Source organism: Myxocyprinus asiaticus, chromosome 16 (assembly GCF_019703515.2).
Source record: "Myxocyprinus asiaticus isolate MX2 ecotype Aquarium Trade chromosome 16, UBuf_Myxa_2, whole genome shotgun sequence".
In the NCBI taxonomy this organism is placed as follows: Eukaryota; Metazoa; Chordata; class Actinopteri; order Cypriniformes; family Catostomidae; genus Myxocyprinus; species Myxocyprinus asiaticus.
In genome coordinates, this window is record NC_059359.1 from 37,679,092 (window position 1) to 37,701,860 (window position 22,769).

General features: G+C 35.2%; 1 protein-coding gene across 4 annotated transcripts in view; it reads left to right on the plus strand.

The window, feature by feature from the left end:
• The window catches only part of LOC127454369 (F-actin-uncapping protein LRRC16A-like), a 217,576-nt gene extending 195,835 nt beyond the window's left edge, over positions 1-21,741 (plus strand). Inside the window, exons 31-38 of one of the 4 annotated variants that reach the window (XM_051721518.1) lie at positions 1-35; positions 6,597-6,706; positions 9,495-9,945; positions 11,663-11,711; positions 13,110-13,316; positions 13,470-13,595; positions 18,070-18,195; positions 20,361-21,741. The exon at positions 1-35 is cut by the window's left edge and continues 159 nt beyond it. In XM_051721518.1, coding sequence (XP_051577478.1) covers positions 1-35; positions 6,597-6,706; positions 9,495-9,945; positions 11,663-11,711; positions 13,110-13,316; positions 13,470-13,595; positions 18,070-18,195; positions 20,361-20,536 — 1,280 coding nt within the window. In that variant the 3' untranslated portion in view covers positions 20,537-21,741. Of the gene's footprint in view, positions 36-6,593; positions 6,707-9,494; positions 9,946-11,662; positions 11,712-13,109; positions 13,317-13,469; positions 13,619-18,069; positions 18,196-20,360 lie in introns of all 4 variants that reach the window. The other 3 variants (XM_051721517.1, XM_051721520.1, XM_051721519.1) reach the window with 3 other exon arrangements.
• The last annotated feature ends 1,028 nt before the right edge of the window (positions 21,742-22,769 follow it).

The following is a 22,769-nucleotide window of genomic DNA, read 5'->3' on the forward strand; positions in this document are numbered from 1 at the left end:
AGAGGAATAAAAAGACCAATTCCAGCAAGATTCCGGTGAGTCACTTACTGCACACTTCATTCACTGAGAACAAAAAAAAACATCATCTTAATCAGTATTTTTGTTTGGTGTTCCAGTACAATATCTACACATTCATAAAAAAAAAAAAAAAAAAAATTCAGGTTTTCAATATCAACATAACTATCTAATCTAGTGAAGAAGAAAACAATTTGCCATTGGGGTAAGAAAAATAAACTTAATTTAAGATATTTTCTAAAAAGAAGTCTTAAGATCTTTTGCGGTTTTGATTTTTTCATTGCATTTTGATTTCACACATATACATACGCATTTCCATGTAACAGAAAGAACAAGAGCAAACAAACAGAAACAAAACAACACAGGAAACAAAAACACATCTCAGTACCTTACATTAATATTCAATACTACTTCTTAATCTTCTGTTAACACTTCTCCCAATTCACCATGTTTTAGAAACAATTTGAAAGGTCCCCAGACTCCGTCAAAGATCTTATATTTATCCCTTAAAATATAAGTTATCTTTTCCATCGACATATTTGTTACCATTTCTTTCAAACAACGCTTTCACCTACTTTTCCAGATCAGAGAAATAAGCCGTTTTGCTTGCAGTATACCCATGTTTATAAATACATATTCCTTCTTTTTTAACTTAATCTCCTTAGGATATAAATAAAATAATAAAAGTAAAGGTGACAGTGGAATATTAACATCAAGGATCTTCTCCATCAACTTTTTCACATCTTTCCAAAATTTCTTGACTTCCTCACACTCCCATATGCAGTGATATAGTGTACCTTTAAACACACTGCATCTTAAGCAAGTGTCAGGGATATTTTCATTATATTTATGCAATACAACTGGAGTTATGTAAGTCCGCATCAGCCATTTATATTGTAGCAATTTTAGACGTGTGTTCATTGTTTGTGACTGAGCTTCTTTACAAGCTTCCATCCGTTCCTCCATCTGAATATCCTCGTTATGATCCAATTTCCAAGCCTCTACTTTGGAGCTTCTTTTGATCCTGACACCAGCATATTGTATAATGACGAAATTAAACCTTTATTGAAACAATTTAAGATAGACAACGGTGACATATCAAGAGGATTATTTTGTGATTTGAAATTTCTTATTTGTAAATTCTTAAATCATTTTTTGTATGAATATTGTATGTATTGACTCTTTCCTCAAATGACATAAGAGCACTGTAATTGTACAAATCTGCTATCTTTCTGATGCCCTTATCAGCCCAAATCTTAAAACCTGCGTCTAATCTACCTGGTTTAAACATTGTATTGCCCCAAATGGGAGTAAAGCAAGATAAAGGATAGGGGACACCTAAATATTTTTTCACATCATACCATACTGCAATCATGTTTAGAACTATAGGATTGGATAAAACATTTTTTTAGATCTTTAATTTCTGATGAGTATAGGTATAAATTTAAACGCAGATCAGATTTGACAGCAGAAGTTTCTATATCCATCCATGGTGGGCAGTTCTGAGATAAAAAATAAAACATAATTGTTCTAAGTTGAGCAGCCCAATAATACCAATACATATTAGGACACTGTAGACCTCCTCTATCATATGGCAAGTATAAAAGTGTCAGACGGAGTCTGGAACATCGGTTATTCAAAAATGAATTTAGTGCATATCTATAAAAGTCTTTGAAAAAGATGTTTAGGGGTGGCAGAGGGATGTTCTGGAATAAATATAACAATTTTGGCAAAACATTCATTTTCAAAACATTTATCCAGCCAATTAAAGATATGGGTAATAACATCCATCTTTCTATAGAGCTATTAACACTTTCAATCATCGAATTGTAATTTGCTTGTACAACTTCTTCCAGTTTTGGTACAATTTTTATACCAAGGTATGTGAAACAATCAACTATATTGAAAGCTGCAGCCCAATTACTAGGTTGTTGTCTCTCGATCTCGTTTAGAAATATAAAATTTAGAAATTTTTCCAAATGTATTGACAAGATCTAATAAAGCAGGTATTGATGTATCAAGATGTTTAAGAAAGAGAAAGACGTCATCAGCGAATAGTGCTATTTTATGTTCTATCTGTCCAATCTTAATACCTGTTAACTCCACATGTCTTTTTACCGCTTTTGCAAATGGTTCGATGGAGATGGCAAAAAGGAGAGGAGAGAGGGGCAAACCTTGTCTGCACCCTCTAGATATACTGAATGGTTTTGAGACCATATTATTTGTCAGCACTTCTGCTATGGGGCTATTATAAAGTAATCTAACCCATTTGCAATCATTTTCTCCAAAGCCAAATCTAGATAATAAAATAAATAAGACCATTCAACCCTATCAAAGGCCTTTTCGGCATCCAGTGATGGTATCCCGTTCTCCCCTCTGTTCATGAAGAATGTTAAGGACTCTTCTAACATTGTGAAATCCCCGCCTACGTTGTATGAAACCATTCTGATCCTCTCCTATAAAATTTGGTAGTACATTTTCTAACCTCTTGGCCAGAACTTTACATAATATTTTTGTATCAGAATTTAACAAGCTAATTGGCCGCATATTTTCACACCTTGTATTTGTTTTTCCTGGTTTTGGTAGTAATGTAATTAATGCTCCTCTCAATGATGTAGGAAGAAGGCGTTTATGATATGCCTCTAGTATCATTTCCAAAAGGGGGTTAACAACTTTTCTATGTGAAGGCCATCTGGGCCCGCAGCTTTTCCTGGTTTCATAAAATCAATAGCTTCTCCAGTTTCTTTTAATGTGAGGTCTCCCTCTAATTTATCCTTTTCTTCATTTGAAATCTGGGGTAGATTTAGATTATCTAAGCATTGCATCTGGATATCTAAATTTAATGAGCACTCTATAAGTTCTAAATGCTTCATTGATCTCTGCTGGATCAGCTATAATTCCCTCTGAACTCTCAATTGTTGTAATAGCACGTTCCGTTTGTTGTTGTCGAATGTGCCATGCAAGTAACCGTCCTGTTTTATCTCCATATTCATAAACATTTTGTTTCAACTTCAAGACTTTGTCTGCAGCTCTGCTTGCTGACATTTCATTATATTGGGACCTGAGTAAAAGTAATTATTCTTTAACCTCTACTGTGTCCATAACTTTCTGGAAAATATCACTTTCGAATTTCTTGATCTGATCTTCTTATTGTTTCATTTCTTGTCTGGATTTTTTTACTTTTGAACTGCAAAAACTAATAATATGACCTCGAATAAAAGCTTGAAATGCTTCCCATCTAATACAAGCAGAAGTTTCAGATTTATTAATGTCAAAATACAGATCAATTTGTTTGCCCAAATATTCTATAAACTCTGGGTTCCGAAGCCATCCTATATGAAAGCGCCATTTAGGAGGATCCTTCATAAAATTTGTAATGGTGTATGGTAAGGATACCGCTGCATGATCAGAGATGACTATGCTGTGATACATACAATCTGTTATTTTGTTAAACATTTGTGCAGAAATTAAAAAGTAATCAATACGTGAGTATGTTTGATGCTTCCCAGAGTAGTATGAATATGATACTGCTCTCAGGTTAAGATCCCTCCAAATATCTTATAAATTAAGGTCTTGCATAAATTCCTGTATCAATTTCCTAGATTTAGTATGCGTACTATCAATCCCTGTAGAATGATCTTTAGTAGGATCTATTACACAATTAATACATGTATCTCCTGCAATAAGATAGTGCCCGGGCAAGCTAGCAGTTAACAGAAACGGATCATTAAAAAAATTGGGGATTATCATCGTTTGGACCATATACATTAATCAGATTTATCTTTTCTGAATAGATGGTGCATTGTAAAATAATAAATCTTCCTAGTGGGTCTTTAGTTACTTTTTGAAGCTGTATTGGGATTGATTTATGAATTAAAATCATTACTCCTCTCGCGTTAGAAGTATGACAGGCAGCAACCACTTGCCCTTGCCATCTCTGACGAATCCTAATTATCTCACTCTTTACCATGTGGGTTTCCTGAAGATAGACTAGTTTAGCTTGTAATTGTTTGATCCTATCCATTACCTGCTTTTTTTTTTTTTTTATATTACCCAATCCTCGACAGTTCCAGGTTACAAATGTCACATTTCCTGTCTCCCCCATCATCCTTTTCATTTCCTATTAAGAGGCATGTTCCCTTTAATTGACTCACAGATCATAAGTAGTGAGAAGCAAAAAATAAAAAGCAATCTTGAACAAAACATCTATTTTTAAGATATATTCAACAACAACCCCATTTTCTCCAGTAGAGTCCATGCTACTGGATTAACCCCCCACCCCTTACACTCCTTATATGGCACTGATTGGTCCACACACCCGTGAGGAACTATCAGATACTGCTATCTATATCTATTATCACAACCCTATTGGTATAACTACACTCACTTATTATATTAAAGTATGAACACATATTTTCACATCCCCATTGAACGATAACAACTGAATCTTCTTTATTATGTTTCAAATTAGTCCAGCATTTCCACGTGATCAAACATGTTCTTCTTAATTCAGTAACCCCAACGAAAAGATGTCAGTTGTGGTATCTAATCCGAATTATTTTAAAGCAGTATTCATTCAAGACTTTAATATTCCGGTTGAATTGAGCCCACCTTTATTCCTTATCTAGTTCTTCAATTAAGCTTTCTACCGCAGCCGGTGTGTGTCAAACACCCTCGATTTCTCCTGGTGTGTAACAAGTAAACGAGCAGAGTAGATGATCCTGTGCTTACGGATTCCTCTTTCTCGTAGCTTCTGTCTCGCTCCATCATAGGCTCTCTTTTTCCTGTGAACTTCAGCAGAAACATCTGGATGGAAACGAAGAGAGTACTCCTTGTATGAAATCATCCCCTTGGATCTGGCTGCTCGAAGCACCTGTTCTTTTTGTTTAAAGTTCAGGAACTTCATAATTAGTGTTCTTGGTGATGCATTAGCATCTCGCCTTGTGTTATGGTCATCGACATTTCTCTGTGGACCCACTCTATGTGCGCATTCTATGATTAAAGATGTACTCAAGTCCATTTCCAGTATTTTTGGAAGCCAGGCCTCTAAAAACGCACACGCATCATTCCCTTCTTCTTTTTGCAGTAAACCCACCAACCTCAAGTTGTTCCGTCTGTTTCTGTTTTCCATGTTGTCAACCATCTCTGTCAATTTTTTAATTTGAGATTCGAGAGTATTCGCGTGAGCCCTTAGTTGAACGATCTCGTCCTCCGCACCCGAAATGCGTTCCTCGGCCTCGTGCATTCTCTCCTTTACCTCTTTAATCGCTGACATGACACCGTCAATTTTATTCGTAACTCGTTTGCCCATTTCTTTAATGGCTTGTAAAACATATGCATTGCTGGGGTTCAACTCATTTACTTTGGTAGATTCACTGTCATCATCCACCTCCACCTCTTTTAATTCGCCTGCATGATCAGAATCCTGTGACATCTCTTGCACTTCATTAGTCAGTTTTTCTTTAATTTTGTTCTTTTTTTTTTCGGTGACATTTCCGTTATTGGTCTTTTATGCATTAATTACAAAGGATGTATTAAAGTTTTAAGGGAGCTTGAGGAATTACTACTCGTCTTATCAGCACCTCTCCTTAACCGTAAGTCCGTGGTTTTGATTCTTAAGCAAATGCATCTTTATAGGATGTTGAGATATATTGTTATTGAGAAAACAAGGCAAAAATATTGATTACAAAAATTATTTACAATAAGGTTCCATTTGTTACCATTAGTTAACAACATTAGTTAACATGAACTAACAATGAACAATACTTATTAAGCATTTATTAATCCTAATGTTAATTTCAACATATCTAGACTTTTCTTGAATGCAAAACACATCTTTCTTCAAGTGATAGTGTAAAAAATACCATACAAATAGAAATACTATTATTACAAACTGCAGTAGTTTCTCTCTTTAGCTCTTGTGTCCAAGGTTGCTCCTCCAGTCTTGACATTTAATGGAATTATCTTAATAATGATAACCTAAATTCAGTCGGCCCATCATATGAAATGTATTTCAGCTTGACAAATACCTCTGGGTAAAGATGTCCCTTTTTAAAGGTTATTATGTAACATTACTGGGGTTAACATGGTTATGCAACTCAAGGAAACACACATAGGAAAAACTGTGTGAATGGAGAGTTTTCTGCAATTCTGTTTAGTAGTGTTATATTTTCATAGCATCATTATGAAATTTTTAAAACATCAATTATTTTAGAATTGGTTTCATCAATTACACATCTTTGATTTAAAGGTCTCAATGGCTAGACTACACTGCAAAGGCAAAACATAGTAACTACACATTTTGTCCAAATTGAGTCATGACTGAAATTGTGTCTCTTAGACTATGATCTGTCCTGTGACAGACAGGTTTGGCTCTTCTACGCTCGGATTCAGAGAATACGGAGTGAAACTATTTGATAATCCACAATTGGCTGGACAATGAAAAAACTTTAAAGCCATTTTTCTCAATTTCAGTGTGGGCATAGTTACTACTTTTTGTCTTGGTAGGACAGTAGGATTCAAATGTTTCTAATATTCTGATCCGTGTTTTAAATGTTTCCTGTGATGGTCTCTTGCAGCAGATCAGCAGCACTCCGTCACAGGAAGGAGAACAGAATGGCCTCATAGGAAGGGTGGATGAAGGGGTCGATGAGTTTTTCTCTAAAAGAGTCACCAAAATATATGATAATAAGTGAGTACTAGCATTTGTTGGGGGGGTGGCACTTGGTGCCCCGGACGAGATATAAAGACAAAAAAAAAAAAAACACTACTTGTTTACTGTGTAAGGGGACTTAGGTTAATATCCCAACCAAGCAAAATTGCAAATGAACTTGACAGCTGGTGATCACCATTAAGTTTTATTGTATGGACAATAGGGGTGGGTAAAAATAAACATTTTCTGATGCATCACGATCTTCATTTGAATGTTCTCGATATCAGTTCTTAAATCCCAAGATCGATCTTTTACTCTATGCACAACCCTCCACTACAATGAGAGGAAATCACTCGCATTTGCAACCAAATTTTGCACTATGCGACTTAAATATATACAGTACATTTGGCAGCTGGCTGGTAAATGTTTCCATTTCATTCACCAGTGATTGTGTAGTATAGTGGTGGAGTATTCAGCAGTGAGATCCTTTCACTACATGTTGAGAGTAGAAGTTGTTCCGTGTAATGTGTGTCCAAAGACGAGATCCACCGATTTGTCGTGAATAATGTCTCTTTTGATACCCTTCCTGTTCTCTACAGTCATTTGTTGATCAAAAACAACAAAAAAATAAACATTTAATGCTAATCATGCATGGCACAAATGAGATAAAGCCATTCTAATCTCTCTTGTTAACATGCGCTCATTTACAGAAATGGCAGGTTTCTTAAGGAGGCAGTACCAGTTTTAGCACGTGTTCCACAAATCAGTGTAAATACTTGTAAATAGTGCAATTAAACAATAAACATGAAACAAAAAATAATGTATTAAATATAATATCTTATTTATTGATTTGAATACATATATTTGTTCATTTTTATGTGACCAAAATGATGAAAAGCTAATAAAAATATTATTATTCAAATTAATATTTTTGTAATTTACCTAGTTAGAAGGTCCCCTGTATAATTAATAACATTAGCTGGGAGAGAATTTCAGGAACATTTTCAATACCCAGCCCTAATGGACAAGATGTTTTATTTTATGGACTGCTTTGATAATAAATCCTTTTTGTTTCATGAAAAAAAGTCATACAAGTTTGGAGCAACATTAGGGTAGCTAAATGATGACAGAATTTTCTGTTAAAAGCAAATGATCTGTGGAATTTATTATTTCTACCTCAGTGTTTTAGAAAACACGTTTTTAACCCTATAACGGCGTGTGTATAAAATATGATACACAACGTTTGATGGCTCCTGTTTCACTCTGTTCAAAATGATGAGCCAAACAACCTACGGTATGTACATTTCACATATTTATAGCACCATCTACTGCTTATTTGTGGAAAAGTGGTTTCAATATTTATATCAATCTATTTAAAATGGCGGCGAACTTGTGCGGAAAGTGACTCTTATGTTGGGATAAATGATATCTTATTTTAATAAAGTAAATGTGACAGTAATGATTATATTGTTACTGATATTTTAAAATTAGTATTTGCTAAATATAAGCAACTTGTGCTTGGTTAAAATTTTGTATATTATTTTATTGAAAACCCCCCTTTTGAAATCCATGTATCAAATATGATACAACAGGCTTTTGAGGTATATCTCTCAATCACCATTCCATTCATACCCACCACAAAAAAATCAATAACAGTCACAGAACTTTGAAAATTATGACATATACTTTTTATAAGATATATTTAAATATCTCATTATTTGGGGCCTGGGTAGCTCAGCGAGTAAAGATGCTGACTACCACCCTTGGAGTCGCAAGTTCGAATCCAGGGTGTGCTGAGTGACTCCAGCCAGGTCTCCTAAGCAATCGGATAGGCCCGGTTGCTAGGAAGGGTAGAGTCACATGGGGTAACCTCCAAGTGGTGGTTATAATGTGGTTCACTCTCGGTGGGGTGTTTGGTGAATTGTGCGTGGAGGCCGCGGAGAATAGCGTGAAGCCTCCACACGCACTATATCTCCGTGGTAACGCACTCAATAAGCCACGTGATAAGATGTGCGGATTGATGGTATCAGACGTGTAGGCAACTGAGATTCGTCCTCTGCCACCCAGATTGAGGCGAGTCACGAGGACTTAAAACGCATTGGGAATTGGGCATTCCAAATTGGGGCGAAAAAGGGGAGAGAAAACATTATTTTAAATTACAACCTATTATGATGTCATCTTACCATAAGTTCCTGAGACCCAGCGAAAAACATTTTACAATTTCCCTTTTTTAAATGTCAATATAGTGTTTGGTGCATAAAATACATTTGATAAAAATAGTTTATTGAAAAAATAATATTTTATTCATTTTGTATTTGATGTGCTGAATTGAACTGTGATACATTTCAATCCATATTTATAGACCAAGGAGAGGAAGCTGTCATGGCCAAACTCTCAAACATTTGGTATCTCTGAAAAGCCCAGGGAGTTCTCTGATAATACCCTAAAATTTACCACTGTAGCATGTATTGGCTATGAAAAACTTACATAAAAAATATCCTACACAAAAATGAATTGCTGGGCCTCAGGAGGATAATGACCTTTAAAGCCTAATGTATCAAATATGATACATACAAAAAAAATATTTTTTTTAAATATTTTTTATAGTTTGTCTAATGGTACATCAGTTTAATGTCAAAAAAGGGTAATTTTCTGACAATTCTTTCATATGACAGGGTTAAACCTAGAATAATCATGCAACTTAATAGTCAAAAATACTAATTATTTAGTTTTATTAGTTAGTTAGTAAGTTAGCTAGCTAGCTATCATTTAAAATCCAGTCTCAAGTTTCTCTAGTTGGCATGTGACTTTTTGCTCTTTTTGTTAGACGGTCATTTCTAAAGAGTTCTGAGTCTCAAGACAGCGATAAGAAACGAGAATCTCGCAAGGGTGGTTTTCTCAACCTCATCAAGTCCCGGACCAGCAAATATGACAAGGACAAGGAGAAAAACCCAGCCTCTGCTACTGCCCCAGCCCAGACTCTATCCCCAGTCCCAAGCCAGACAACATCTTCAGTCGTGGAGGAGCCCGCATCCCCTAAGGGTCCCATCCGGAGCCCACCACCTGATGCTAAAACCAAATCCCAGACCCCGCCCACAAACCACAGCAGCAGCTCAGAGCGCTCGGAGGAGCCGAAGACGCCAGACTCGGTGGACTCCGAGCCGTCAGAGGGCAGTCCTCAGGGCAGCCGCAGATATGGTGTGCAGGTGATGGGCAGTGGATTGCTGGCCGAAATGAAGGCCAAACAGGAGAAAAGGGGCCCCTTTGGCTGTCTTAAGGTTTGTGTTCTGCTTGTGTGGATTACGCCATTTGTAGTTTAGACCTGCAGAACAATTTTTAATGTTTGAGTTTCCTTTGAAAACTTTCGAATTGTTGCCTCATTGTTGAGGGAATTTTTTGGGTTCAATGCAAGTGAAGCTCAATCGACAGCATTTGTGGCATAATGTTGATTATCACAAAAAAATTATTTTGACTGGCCCTTCTTTTACAGTGTGGCACTTACAATGGAAGTGAATGGGGGCCAATCTGCAAATGTTAAAATGCTCACTGTTTCAAAAGTATAGCCACAAGACGTAAACAATATGCATCTTAATATGATTTTAATGTGATAAAATGACTTAGTAACCTTTTCTGTGTAAAGTTATGTTCAGTTATATTCAATGCTGTAAACCCTAAAACCCATAAACGACTGTGAAAACAACAATTTAAACAACTTTACAGCTCAAATAATACATGTTTTAACAGAATTAATGTAAGTGCTTTTATAAAATTATAAGCATCACATTTCTGCCTTCAAACTCGCCAAAATTGTTCCCATTCACTTTCATTGTAAGTGCCTCATTGTAACTTTGATTTTTGCTGCTTCTTTTTTAAGAAAAGGAGGGACAAGTCTCTCTCTCTCTCTCTCTCTCTCTCTCTCTCTCTCTCTCTCTCTCTCTCTCTCTCTCTCTCTCTCTCTCTCTCTCTCTCTATATATATATATATATATATATATATATATATATCTTTTTTTTTTTTTTTTTTGGTAATCAACATTTTGCAATAAATGCTGCCGTTTGAGCTTAACTTGTATTAAACCCGGAATATTCCTTTAAAGATAACCTTATATTTCCGTTTTATGTTTGCATTTGCATGTTCTTGGTCTTATTTTGAATGATTATGAAACAGCATTCCTTTTCCACTGACACCATTTTTCAACTCCTTCATTCAAATTTCATTTAAAGACCACTTTTCCCAATCCAGTAAAATTCAGATGGATAAAATCAAGTTCTGATGTGCATTATATTCAATTTCATTTTAAAATATGTCACATTATTGTAGTTAAATGTGTTGCTAATACCATTTCTTGTCATTTTAAAAGCCATTCATGCATGAGATGTTAAAGTAGCACCACCGAGTGGTTATTATTTGCACACACAGTCTTTATCACCATTCAGCATACTTTAATCTAATTGGATTACACTTTAATTGAATAGGACACTTTAAAATGCCCAGCATATTTTATGCTTCTCTATGCCTGCCAAAACATTTTTAAAAGAGACTCTGAATCAGCAAGATGGAAAATGCAGTCGCTCATAAAAGCATGAGCACTAAGCTCGTTCATAATGTTTACTAAAACCACTTTCTAAAAAAAACTAATCTCTGATATAATATTCAAGGTTACATGCCAGGAGTGAGGATATAAGCCAGAACATTTTAACTGCGAACTCTGTTTACAACCCAACACTTAACTATCCATATTAGTGGATTTGTGTTGTGTGTGAGAGTTGGAGAGTAAGTTGGTATGTAAATGTGAAAGCTTATATATATATATATATATATATATATATATATATATATATATATATATATATATAGATATAGATATAGATATAGATAGATAGATACTAAAAGTAAAATATTTTGTATCTTGATTAAGGGAATCAAGTCATTTTGACTTAAAATACAGTTAAATTTGTATACAACTTTTGGTGTTATTTATCTTTTTTTCCCCAGGTATCAGAGTCTTCCTCTAGTTCAGACAAACCAGATGGGCCATCGTTAGGTAAATGAACAGTATGCAGTTCCCCCAAACTCATATGATTTGTTGAAAAGTATCAATGCATGTTAAAGAACAATGCTATTTTCAGTTTCATTTTTTTTTTACATGTATGTCTTGGATGAGTAGTTACATATGTGTCAAGCATACTCATATGCTCCAATCAGTTCATACAGCACATCCAAAATGCACTACATTACACATTTGCAAACATTTGGGTCATTTACAAGTAAGCTTGTTTGTGGTGATAAAAATTTGAATCTTTTAAAAGTCTAGTGTGTCAAGTTTTGTAGAAATGTAATCTGTGTGTCCATGTTGGTTTCATACATTTTTGAAAAAAAAAAAAAAAAAAATGAGAGCATATTCTAAAAATTTGTAAAAAAAAAATTAATGACTGTAAAAATGTCAAGTGGTGTTACCTTTAAGTAAAATATATTAAAATATTTTCTTGCGCATTAAATACACAACTTAATCATTTATTTTTTTTTATTATTTTTTTTTATACATAAATATCACTACATTTTCTAATGGTTACTTAATTTGACCTGAACAAAATGTGTCTTTTCATTAAAATATATTTGGTATTTTTAGGGTTTAAAGATTTTCTTTCTGCATGTGTTTACACCACTTGACTTCGATATGGTGGACAAACGTTTTTAAAATATTAATAATTAATTAATAATTCATATTTTAAAGAAATTATAATAAAAGATTATTCCAAGTGATTTATGGAATGATTTATTATTTATTTCTTTTTTTCAAGAATTTCAGCTTTTATTGAAAAAATATCAAAATTACTTTGAACTCAGACATGTTCATGTGTTTTTAAGTAATTGTTGTGTGTGAATTGAAGTTTTAATGTATTTTTTAATAACTTTTTAGATTCAGATAAAATAAATAATTGACCGATATACATCTTTGTGTATCTTTTTCTAAATTTTGGATTTTACAAAGGCCTATTCACACTAATTTCAAATTTTCGGCAAGAAAAACTTTTTTTTTTTTTTTTTATAAAATCAATGCAATTCTATTCACTCTGAAATACAGTATCATACTGTGATGGTCCCTCATTTTTTATATAGATTTTGATTTCTTTAAATGTTCATATGCCAGACAATTCTTTCAGGTATGTGGTACTTTTATTCATTGAATTAGAAAAGTTCTGCACTAAAATTAATGTGAATAGCTTTGGTGCAAATATAGTTTAAATATTTTATACTTGTGTGTTGTATAGTGGCATCTAATTTGCCGTGAACAGTGAAGAGTCTATACTCTAAAAATGTTTTAATGTAGACTGCTTTGCGCTGTGGTACTGTATGCCCTTTACATTTTCCTTACATGCTAAAACATGCACTTTTTCTTTCTCACTTCTCTCTGTATTCCCTCACTCCATGGCTGTACTAGTAAAGGGTCATTCTCCTGAGAGCCGTTCTCCAGGTGTAAGCAAGACTGAGGGGAGTGTTAGCTCAACAGAGAAAGTCTCTCGTTGTGCAGTGGAGGGCAAGCCTGAGAAGACCCCGAGACCCAAGACTTCCGCAAGCACCAAACCAGCCCTGGCAGCTCGACCATCTATCGCCCAAAAACCCCGAACCGGCAGTGTGAGAAGCATAGGTACGATAACTTCTTCATTAGGGTTTTAATGATGCTTAGTCACAAAAAAAAAAAAAGAAAATTAAAAAATATCTCTGAAAAGAAAAACATGCTCTTGAAGACTTAGATTGCTATACGTTTTTCTCTTCTTTTTTTTTTTTGTCTGGCCCTCAGATGAGAGCACTGATTCTCCTACTGGAGGCCCCAAAGGCCCGGGACTGTCAGCACTGAGGAAGGTGCCCTCAGAGAAAGAGGGACCCAATAGTCCTTCACAGACCAGCAAGAACTCTGCTCAGGAAGGTACAGATCTTACAAAAGAACAGGTTATTTACCTTCTCTCATGGTCTTTGCTATTGAAATGTACTAAACTTATACAATAGTTGAGTGAATTTAAAGGAATAGTTCCCCCAAAAATAACAATGCTCTCATCATTTTATCACCCTTATGCCATCTCAAACTTGAATGACTTCTGCAGAGCACAAAGATTCTTTAAGGACATATGAGGTATTTTTGTCTATACAATGCAAGTCATTGGGGTCCAAAAAGGACATAACGTCAGCATAAAGGTATTTCATACGACTCATGTGGTTTAATCCATGTCTTCTTAAGTGATATGATCGGTGTTCAGGTTGTAATTGAGCTTCTCTCATGAATGTGCTGCTGTTGTCAAGATTTATAGTGAAAATGGAGTGACATTTTGGTCTGTGTCTCACCCAAAACCAATGGTATTGCTTCAGAAGACATGGATTAAACCACTCAAATTCTTTGGATTACCTTCATGCAGCCTTTTTGGAGCTTGACATTTTTGGACCCCACTGACTTGCATTGTATGGACAAAACCACATCATATAACCTTCTAAATATCTTTGTTTTAGGCAGAAGAAAGTCATATGAGTTGTAGACTGATGTGAGATGTTTAGTGGGTTCATAAAATCAACCATTTCAAGTAGTAAATGTATGCCATGGCTGTCTATTGTCTCTCATTGTCTTTCCATGTATCCCTGCACTGTCATTGGTAACTGTCCACCAGTCATCTTTGTCACTGATTTCATTGCTCAATGTGGCCTTACTGGCATATTTTACAAAATGTGCTCACTGGTAAATATTGTGGCCCGCTGCTAAAGCTCTCTTGAAAATTCAGGGTCAAGCTTTTTGGTCAAGAATTTAAGCTTGGAGGTTTAACCTTGGTCAGGGAGACATTGTTATGAACACTTTATGCAAGTCTGTAGCATTTCCTTCTCTGGTGTGTAGCATCAAACATATCACATGAACAAAATATAGATCTTTATGATGAAATCTCAATTTGTTTGTCATCCTGAAAAATCTACAGTGCTAGTCGAAAATTTTAAAACGCCTACACATTTTTTTATTATTACAATGTTTCACATTTTAGGATACTATTTTTAGGATTTTAGGATTTCTTAAAGGAATATTCCGGGTTCAATGGGCCATTTTCAGAGACTGTGACGCGTTTCCGCCTGATTTAGCAGCGTAAATCTAACAAACTTTTTTTTATATTTGCAATTTTGTCATTATTTTATGTAAATTTATACTATTTTGTTACATTTTAAAAAACGAGTTACCACAGCTGCGACAAGGTTTCTTATACAACTGATGAGCGAGTGACGGTAAATTCGCCATTTTTCTCTCTTATGACGGCTGTAATCCACCACATTTTTTTTTATTTTTTATTTTAATTAAAATTATATTAGTTGTGGTCTCCCATTCACCGCTATGCAAGTTTACCTTCCACATTCCAAACCCGGATATATGAAAAGGGTTCAATACAAGTCAAGCTCAATCAACAGCATTTTGTAGTTGATTACCACAAAAATAATTCTGACTCGCCCCTCCTTTAAAAAAAGGCAAAAATCAAGGTCACAGCGATTCACTTACAATAGAACTGAATGGGGACATTTTTTGGAGGGTTAAGAGCAAGGGTCTTCAACAGGGGGTCCACAAATTGTTGTTTGATCCACCATTGGCATTTGTAATAATCACTTACATGCGATAGTGAGAGAGAAGTATATATTTTAATCCATCGACATGTTAAAGCCCCTCGCAACTGTATGTCAAATCATAAAGTGTGACTAAACAGCGCTAGTCAGCAGAAGCGCACAGCCCAGACAAACCATTCGCACGACCACCACTCATCACGAGCTGCTCAAAGCACGACACACATCAGGTTCAGCGGCGCTGCAGTGGAGGTTTGCGTAAGTAAACGCGTCTGCTTTGCGTTGGTCGTGCTGTGCGGTTGAGCAGAGTTTCTTCCATTATTAGTTGCTTTTTGCTTTCAGAACAATAGCCTATTTGCCTGGTGTAAATAAATAGTTACTGCTGAGATTATCAAGATGGCATACACGGTCCTTAACATTCCACACACACAAGACGGTGATTCTCAAATCAACATAATTAAAGGCACACTCAGTCATTGTTTTCCTCATTGCAAAATTTACAAAATGAAATGAAAAGTAATATATGTGTAAAATCGTCCACTCACATGAGATGGAAGAATCCATTTTAGTAAATGAATAAAAGTTGTTTTATTCTGTCTGTCTTTTTCTTTCTTTTTGGAGGGAGTTTGGCACAGGGATTAACAAGGAAAATTTAAAATGTCACTTCATGTCAAAAATGTTGCAGACCTCTGCTGAAAAGACTAGCTAAAAGCAGCCTAAGCTGGTTAGCTGGTTTTAGCTGGTTGCCCAGCCTAGCCAGTCTTGTCAGTTTGCTGGTTACAGAGGGGGTTTGAACACTTTTTAGCTGGTCAGGCTGGGAGAACAGCTAGCCTCCCAGCTTAAAACCGGCTTGAAGACCAGCTAAGACAGATCTGACCAGTTAAAGAAAGTGATCAAAACCCCTCTAAAACCAGCATGACCAGCTACAAGCAGGCTGGATGACCAGCTTAAACCAGCCAACCAGCTTATGCTGGTTTTAACTGGTCTTTTCAGCAGGGCAGCATTTAATGATTATTTGAATGGCTTTGCAATGTAAACATGATGAAGTATGTACAAACAATTATATGGTAGACTACCATACACATTTTTATAGGCATAAAACACAACACTCAATTTTATACAATATGTAACAGGGGTCCCGGCTCCGTCTCTAGCCACAAAGGGGTCATTGGCCTGAAAATGGTTGAAAACTCCTGGTTTAAAGGCAGAAACGTGAAGCTTATAATTTTATAAAAGCACTTACATTAGTTCTTTTGTTTAAACTTGGGTATCATTTGAGCTGTAAAGTTGTTTAAATCATAGTTTTATGGTCATTTTAGGATTTAGGGCTTACAGCATTGCATCGTCATGGCATCAAAGTTGTAAAATTGAGCCGCTTTTCCACCATCGGGCTGAATGGTTCTGAGCACAGTACAGAATGGTTACAGTAGAATTTCCACTTGAGCACGGTTCGCCACAGCATGATTATAAACCGTTCTCAGCACGGAATTCTCAGCACGGTTAGTTAACCGTACTCAACTGTTCTCAACCATGCTGGTGGAATGGCTTTACTACGTGGTGACTTGTTTAGTGTATCGTCATGTTGTACAATGTATTGTAGCCTACATTTATTTTTGTACATGCCTTTTCATCAGGGAAGTAGACTCATTTAAACTCAAAATACATCAATACATCTAACTATTTTCATATAATACTTCTAAAATATTTTGTCAATAAATATCCTTTTTAGCTAGTCTGGGAACTTTTATTTTTCTGCATGTTTATGTCCGGTGGCAAACACAAGCCCTCAGCAAATGATGGTAAACCTCTCGTCTATTTATCTTTACTTTCCTTTTTGTGACATGGTTTGTTTGCTGTGTATTAGTAGAGTAAAACCAGGGGAAAAAGCAGTCCTAAATACTGTAATATGCGATCATGCAAAAATAACTGGAGTGCGCCGCTCCAATGTTTACCTCTCACGCCGTCACCAAAATGCGGATCTGTACATACCACAGTGGAAAAGAATCCTTAACCGCGCCACATGGCCCGGATCGACATGGAACGAAATGGGGTTGCGATGAAAACTGTTTGGCCCGATGGTGAAAAAGCGGCTTTGGATATAACTGTAAACAGAAAAGATTAGTAAGCTATTTTATCATACTAAAATCATGTTAACATGCATATTTTTTACGTCTTGTGGCTATACTTTCGAAATGGTATGTATTTTAACATATTACAGATTGGCCCCCATTCACTTGTAATTGCCTAACTACTAGAACCCAGATTTAAACTTTTTTTTTTTTGTTTTTTTTTTTTACAAAAAAAGGAGGGACAAGTTGAAATAAATTTTTGTGGAAATCAACATTATGCCACAAATGCTGTCGATTGAGCTTAACTTGTATTGAACCCGGAATATTCCTTTAAATAACAAATGGTAAAAGTATTGGAATTCTACAGTGACTAAAAATGTTGAACAAAACAAAACAATTCAACACACTGTCTAGATTACAGCTCTCTCATGAGGTGCCGCCTGGGATGCTTTTTAAACCATATTGAAGCAGTTCCCCTGTACTGTATGCTGGACACTTCACTATCCGGTCCAAATTATTCATTCAAAAAATCTTAAATTAAAATGTTAGTTTTTTGTCAACAAAGATAAGTTCAAGTATTTGAGTATATATATTTTTACAAACAGAACTTATTTTAATTGGTAATGTATAAAATGTAAAAAAGAAGAAAAAACTACATGGCTCTTTATTGACAGACCTGAGCGAAGTTTTAGTGTCCAAGAGCTGGCTTCAATGTTTGTGTGCTAAATATGCGCATGCCCCTCTCTGCAGCAGAGCAGACGGCAGACATTAGTGTGTTTGAATCAGACTCTGAGCTGGCCCACAGAGCTCGAGCCGCACAGCAGCGTTCAGTGGACGAGAGTCATCCAGAGCACGGCACACCGCTTTCCAGGCCTGGTCAGACCTCTCATCTCATCACATTTCTGCCATCTGGATTTCTGTTAATGTCAGATTAAGAAGTATTTACATACTGTGTTTGGGGATAATGGTTACCCCAACATTAATCAGACCACATTTTGCCTCTTTTTTTTTTTTTTTTTTTTCAAAATGACACCAAAATGACACAGATGGCACAGTTTGGTAATGGCAAAAATAATGGAGACATTTGAAAATCATCCATTTAAACAATTGAACCCTCACATTTTTTGATGTCATTTGGAAAAATGCCTGCTTTGTTTCATTGTCTCTGTATCTCTTGTATGATGTGTGCCTATTGTGTCTTCTCATGTTTTATTTAATTGTTCCCATCAGTTTGTTTATAAGGATACTTAAGCAATAAGCAATTAAGCAATATTCTCAGATCAGAATAACGACATCTACAGCTATTAGGCTACACAGCGATCAGGTTACTTAACCCTTATGTTCTGTTCTGTTTTGTCCAATTTGATCCCTTTTTTATGTATACAAATTTTATCCTTCATTGAAGAGGTCTGAGTATTCTTTTTAACATCTAAATGTACAAATAAAAACCTGAAAAGATTCCACCAAGTTGGGTGGTTTTACAAAACAAAATCACACTCGTACTGTTCCCAGACAAATTTGTCCGACCATAGAAATCAATGGGGAAATGATTGGGGGAGACCTGAACACAGAGACACAATACAGAATACACACATATAGAAATGAATTGGTGAGACTATAACACTGCCAGAGTGCAAAACACACACACACACACACACACACACACACATTTGCAGAACTACACATCAGACCCCACTGTGGAAAGAGTTAATTTTACCCTTCCAGAGAAAACATTAAAAACAATGTGTTTCTGAAACTCTTATTGTTCCCATGCAAAACAATTTTATTGAATGATGTTATTGAATGATTAAAAAAGCTACACTTTGAAAAATAATTGTCTTTTATAAAGCCTATATATATATATATATATCCAAATTTATAACAATAATATATATAAATTAAGTTACAGTATTGGGTTACAGATACCATTCCACAATAAGTGGAACACTGAGGCCACCTATAGGCTATACTTGACATTACTATGTTATTGGCAAATTTTTGTCATGTTTTTTCCAGCAGATGGCAGCAAACACTCCTATTGCATGACACAAAGCAGCGTTTTCATAAATATTCAACTTAGCTTTTTACTGAATTGAAGATAACAAAAAAATAAAAAATAGCTTATTTTATATCAAATGTATTGGTGTTATTTGAGCTAATAGAGTTCTAAATCAATAAAGTCCCCCCCCCCCAAAAAAAATGCTAAATTTGTGTTAATAACTATGAAAGCAGTTAGTTTAGAGGTGTGACTAAACAAAATATGTCAATAATAGTGTTATCGTGTGTTTTGGAAAAGACAAGTTACACGAAGACTGTTCCGGACATTTTTGTCCGGGTACAGTACTAGTGTTAGTCCAATATAAACAGAACACAAGGGTTTAATTAATATTCTGGTTTCAGTACAAGATAAGCTTAATTGACAACATTTGTGACATAATGTTGATTACCACAAAAAAATAAAAAGTATAGCCACAAGACATTAACTTTGTACTAGTTAACATGATTTTAGTGTGAAAAAAATACATGTTCTAAACCATTTTAGAGTAATAAAATCGCTTACAGGGTTTACTGGCGTTGCGCCGTCATGACAACAAAGTTGTAATATTGGATATAACTTACAGATAAGGTTAGTAAGTGACTATCACACTAACATTTTGAAAAAGTTTGTTTCCACTATAAGAGCCTTACTGTAACCAAAATATTTGCTTTTTTTAGATGAGTGATAAGTTGAGAATATTTTCTATGGTTATTAACATCATGCCACAAAAGCTATCAATTAAGCAGAACTTGTATTGAACCTGGGTTAATAATTTTAAGTGTGAAAAGCCCATTAGAAACACTTTGATGACCCAGTTGAAGTGATTTGAAAAAAGATCGTTATTAAAAGAAAGTTGATAGTCTTAAGTCACTGTATTGGTTCAACCTCTTCTCAGTTTTTATGAAGGGTTTCTTTGAGGGGGCATTGTTTTTTTAAATGTGGACATAATCCTGCTTTCTCTGTTATATTATTAATTATTTCCCAACATATCTCCACTTCTCAGTGAGGACGTCCACAGCAACTGATCCCTTCCAGAAATCCAATCGGCTGAACTCTGAAGAGAGCAGCTCTAAGACCAAGGACATGCCAGTCAACAGCGACAAAGACAAGGACTTGAGTCAGGGCAGCAAGTCAACTGACTCTGGGGAAGAGGTCAATAAAGACTTTATTTTTATATGAGTACGAAAGACCGCTTCACTGTGCATCATTCCATCCTGCCAATATAAACCTCACCAAATGTCCCAACGCCAACTTTCCCAACTGTAGAATCCACAACCCTACTAGACAGAAAGTGTGATTGTGTGTGGATGGGTGTATTGAACCAATGTGTGCATGCTTATTTCTATCATTCCTTTAAAAGAAAGGTGAAACTGCTATATGACGTGTCTTGCTTCAGGAAGTAACTTGGTTGCGTTGTAATAAATTCAGTTATAAGTACCATGGCTCAAGCACTGTTAGACAATGCGTGCGTATATGCATGAGTTCTCACTGTGTTAAAATACAATTTACTCTCTCTTAAAGCAGCAGACGAATCATTGATCCTGTTTTGTCTGTTTAACCCTTAAGCCTTAGTCACACTGTACTGTAATGAGTCAAAGCAGGACACTGAGGGCATTTCATTTTCTACTGTTTGAAAATAAAACTCTGTGAGTGTGCATGTTTGCTTTTTTACATGTATGTGTGTGAATATAAATGCACATTATACTCAATATGTTGGTTTCAAGGGCACAGACAGCCTTGAGTAAACTAAACTGCACTGTTCATAATGATTCGTCAATGAAAATCTGTTTAGTCTAGGACTAAACATAATCTGTGTCTAAAAAAGGCAGATTGCATAGATAAATTATTTGATATTGAAATATTAACATTTAATATATATGTGTGAAATGGTATGTATGTGAACACAGAGCATCTATTGATATGGTACTAATCACAATGCTACAAAAAAAAAGTGGAAGTTGTAATTTTAATATTATTACGACTGATGTCTGATGCCGCTTTTTTAACTGAAACAACTGGTTTTTCCTTCTAAATTGGAATGTAAATTCTGTTGATACAATGCTTAGCAGTTTCTAATAATTTTGTTAATGGACACTGCTGGGCACTATGAATTAGTATTTTCTTTACTGGAAAGGGCAAGTGTGAAAAGATGTATGTGATCAGTGTTGATATAATAATTAAATCTTGTATTTCTTTAATAGTGTTTCTGCAGAGCAGCAGTCTCTTTGACCTTGTTCGTCTTGCAATATTTTGATTCAATGTTTTAGGGGGGTTAATCATGAGGTTGATTCCTTAATGTTTTTCACTCACATGTTTTATCAGTCCTGGACATTTTATTGTGTCTATTTATGTCAGTTCGATTAAAATGGATTTTACAAATTTAACATGACTCTTTGGATTTATTTTTCTGCTCACTGTTTGGGCACTTCCTTTATCAATCAGATGATTAAATGGTAACCTTCTATTTAATGTAGAATAACCTTTTCTTTATTGTAGTTTATTTTTTATTTTAACTGATCTGTATTTAACCCTGAAAAATATTAATAAGTACAGTCTTGACCAACACAAATTACTTTACAGTGCAAGTAGACATTTTTACCAAAACTGAACAAATGCTTTGAAATTTGCAGACAAATTCCGTTTTGATAATTTATAAACAATTTTGCACTGCATATTATTGTAATTGGTAAAAACATCAAGCTGATCAAACAGCAATGTGTCATAAGTCGTGGAAGAGTAGAATACAACCAGCCTACTTTTTGTACTCAGACAAAAATATACCGTTTAATAGCTAAGTATATGTTTTTTTTACATACATTACATGTAAACAGGTGTTAATTATATGCCTCGTTTCATGAAAATAAACAGAACATAAAATATCACATACCATTACTTAGAGGAGGGGATTATCTTTAAAACGAGCCCACACACAACGTAATAGGATTCATAGATCATTAGATAATCTACATGAAGCACAATGTGCACACAGCACATAATGTGTTATCTGGCTAAAAACAAGTTAGCTTTCCTGGATCTGATGACTTCATCTGAAATGATCTAGTACGTTGTCCTGTGTCATGGAACACTAAACCAATTATATTAGGATTCAGATTGCTTCAACCAGAGGTGAAAGTCATCCAAATGTGGGCAGAGAGGAGTGTTCACTCTAATTTCATATGGCCAAGAATTGATCCACTTCCAGACTTCCGCCGGAAACATGGCTTAGTGTTAATAGCGTGACTCGTTACCAAACACAACCTCAGAAAAAGGTTTAAAAAAGACCCTTAAGAATACTTTGTTGTTGCCATCTAAAGACATAAAACAAATGTCTAAAGATGGTAAGAATTTAAGATCAGGTACAATTGTGGGATCAGTGAAGTCAACATATTTGAGGAAAGATGGACCAACAAAC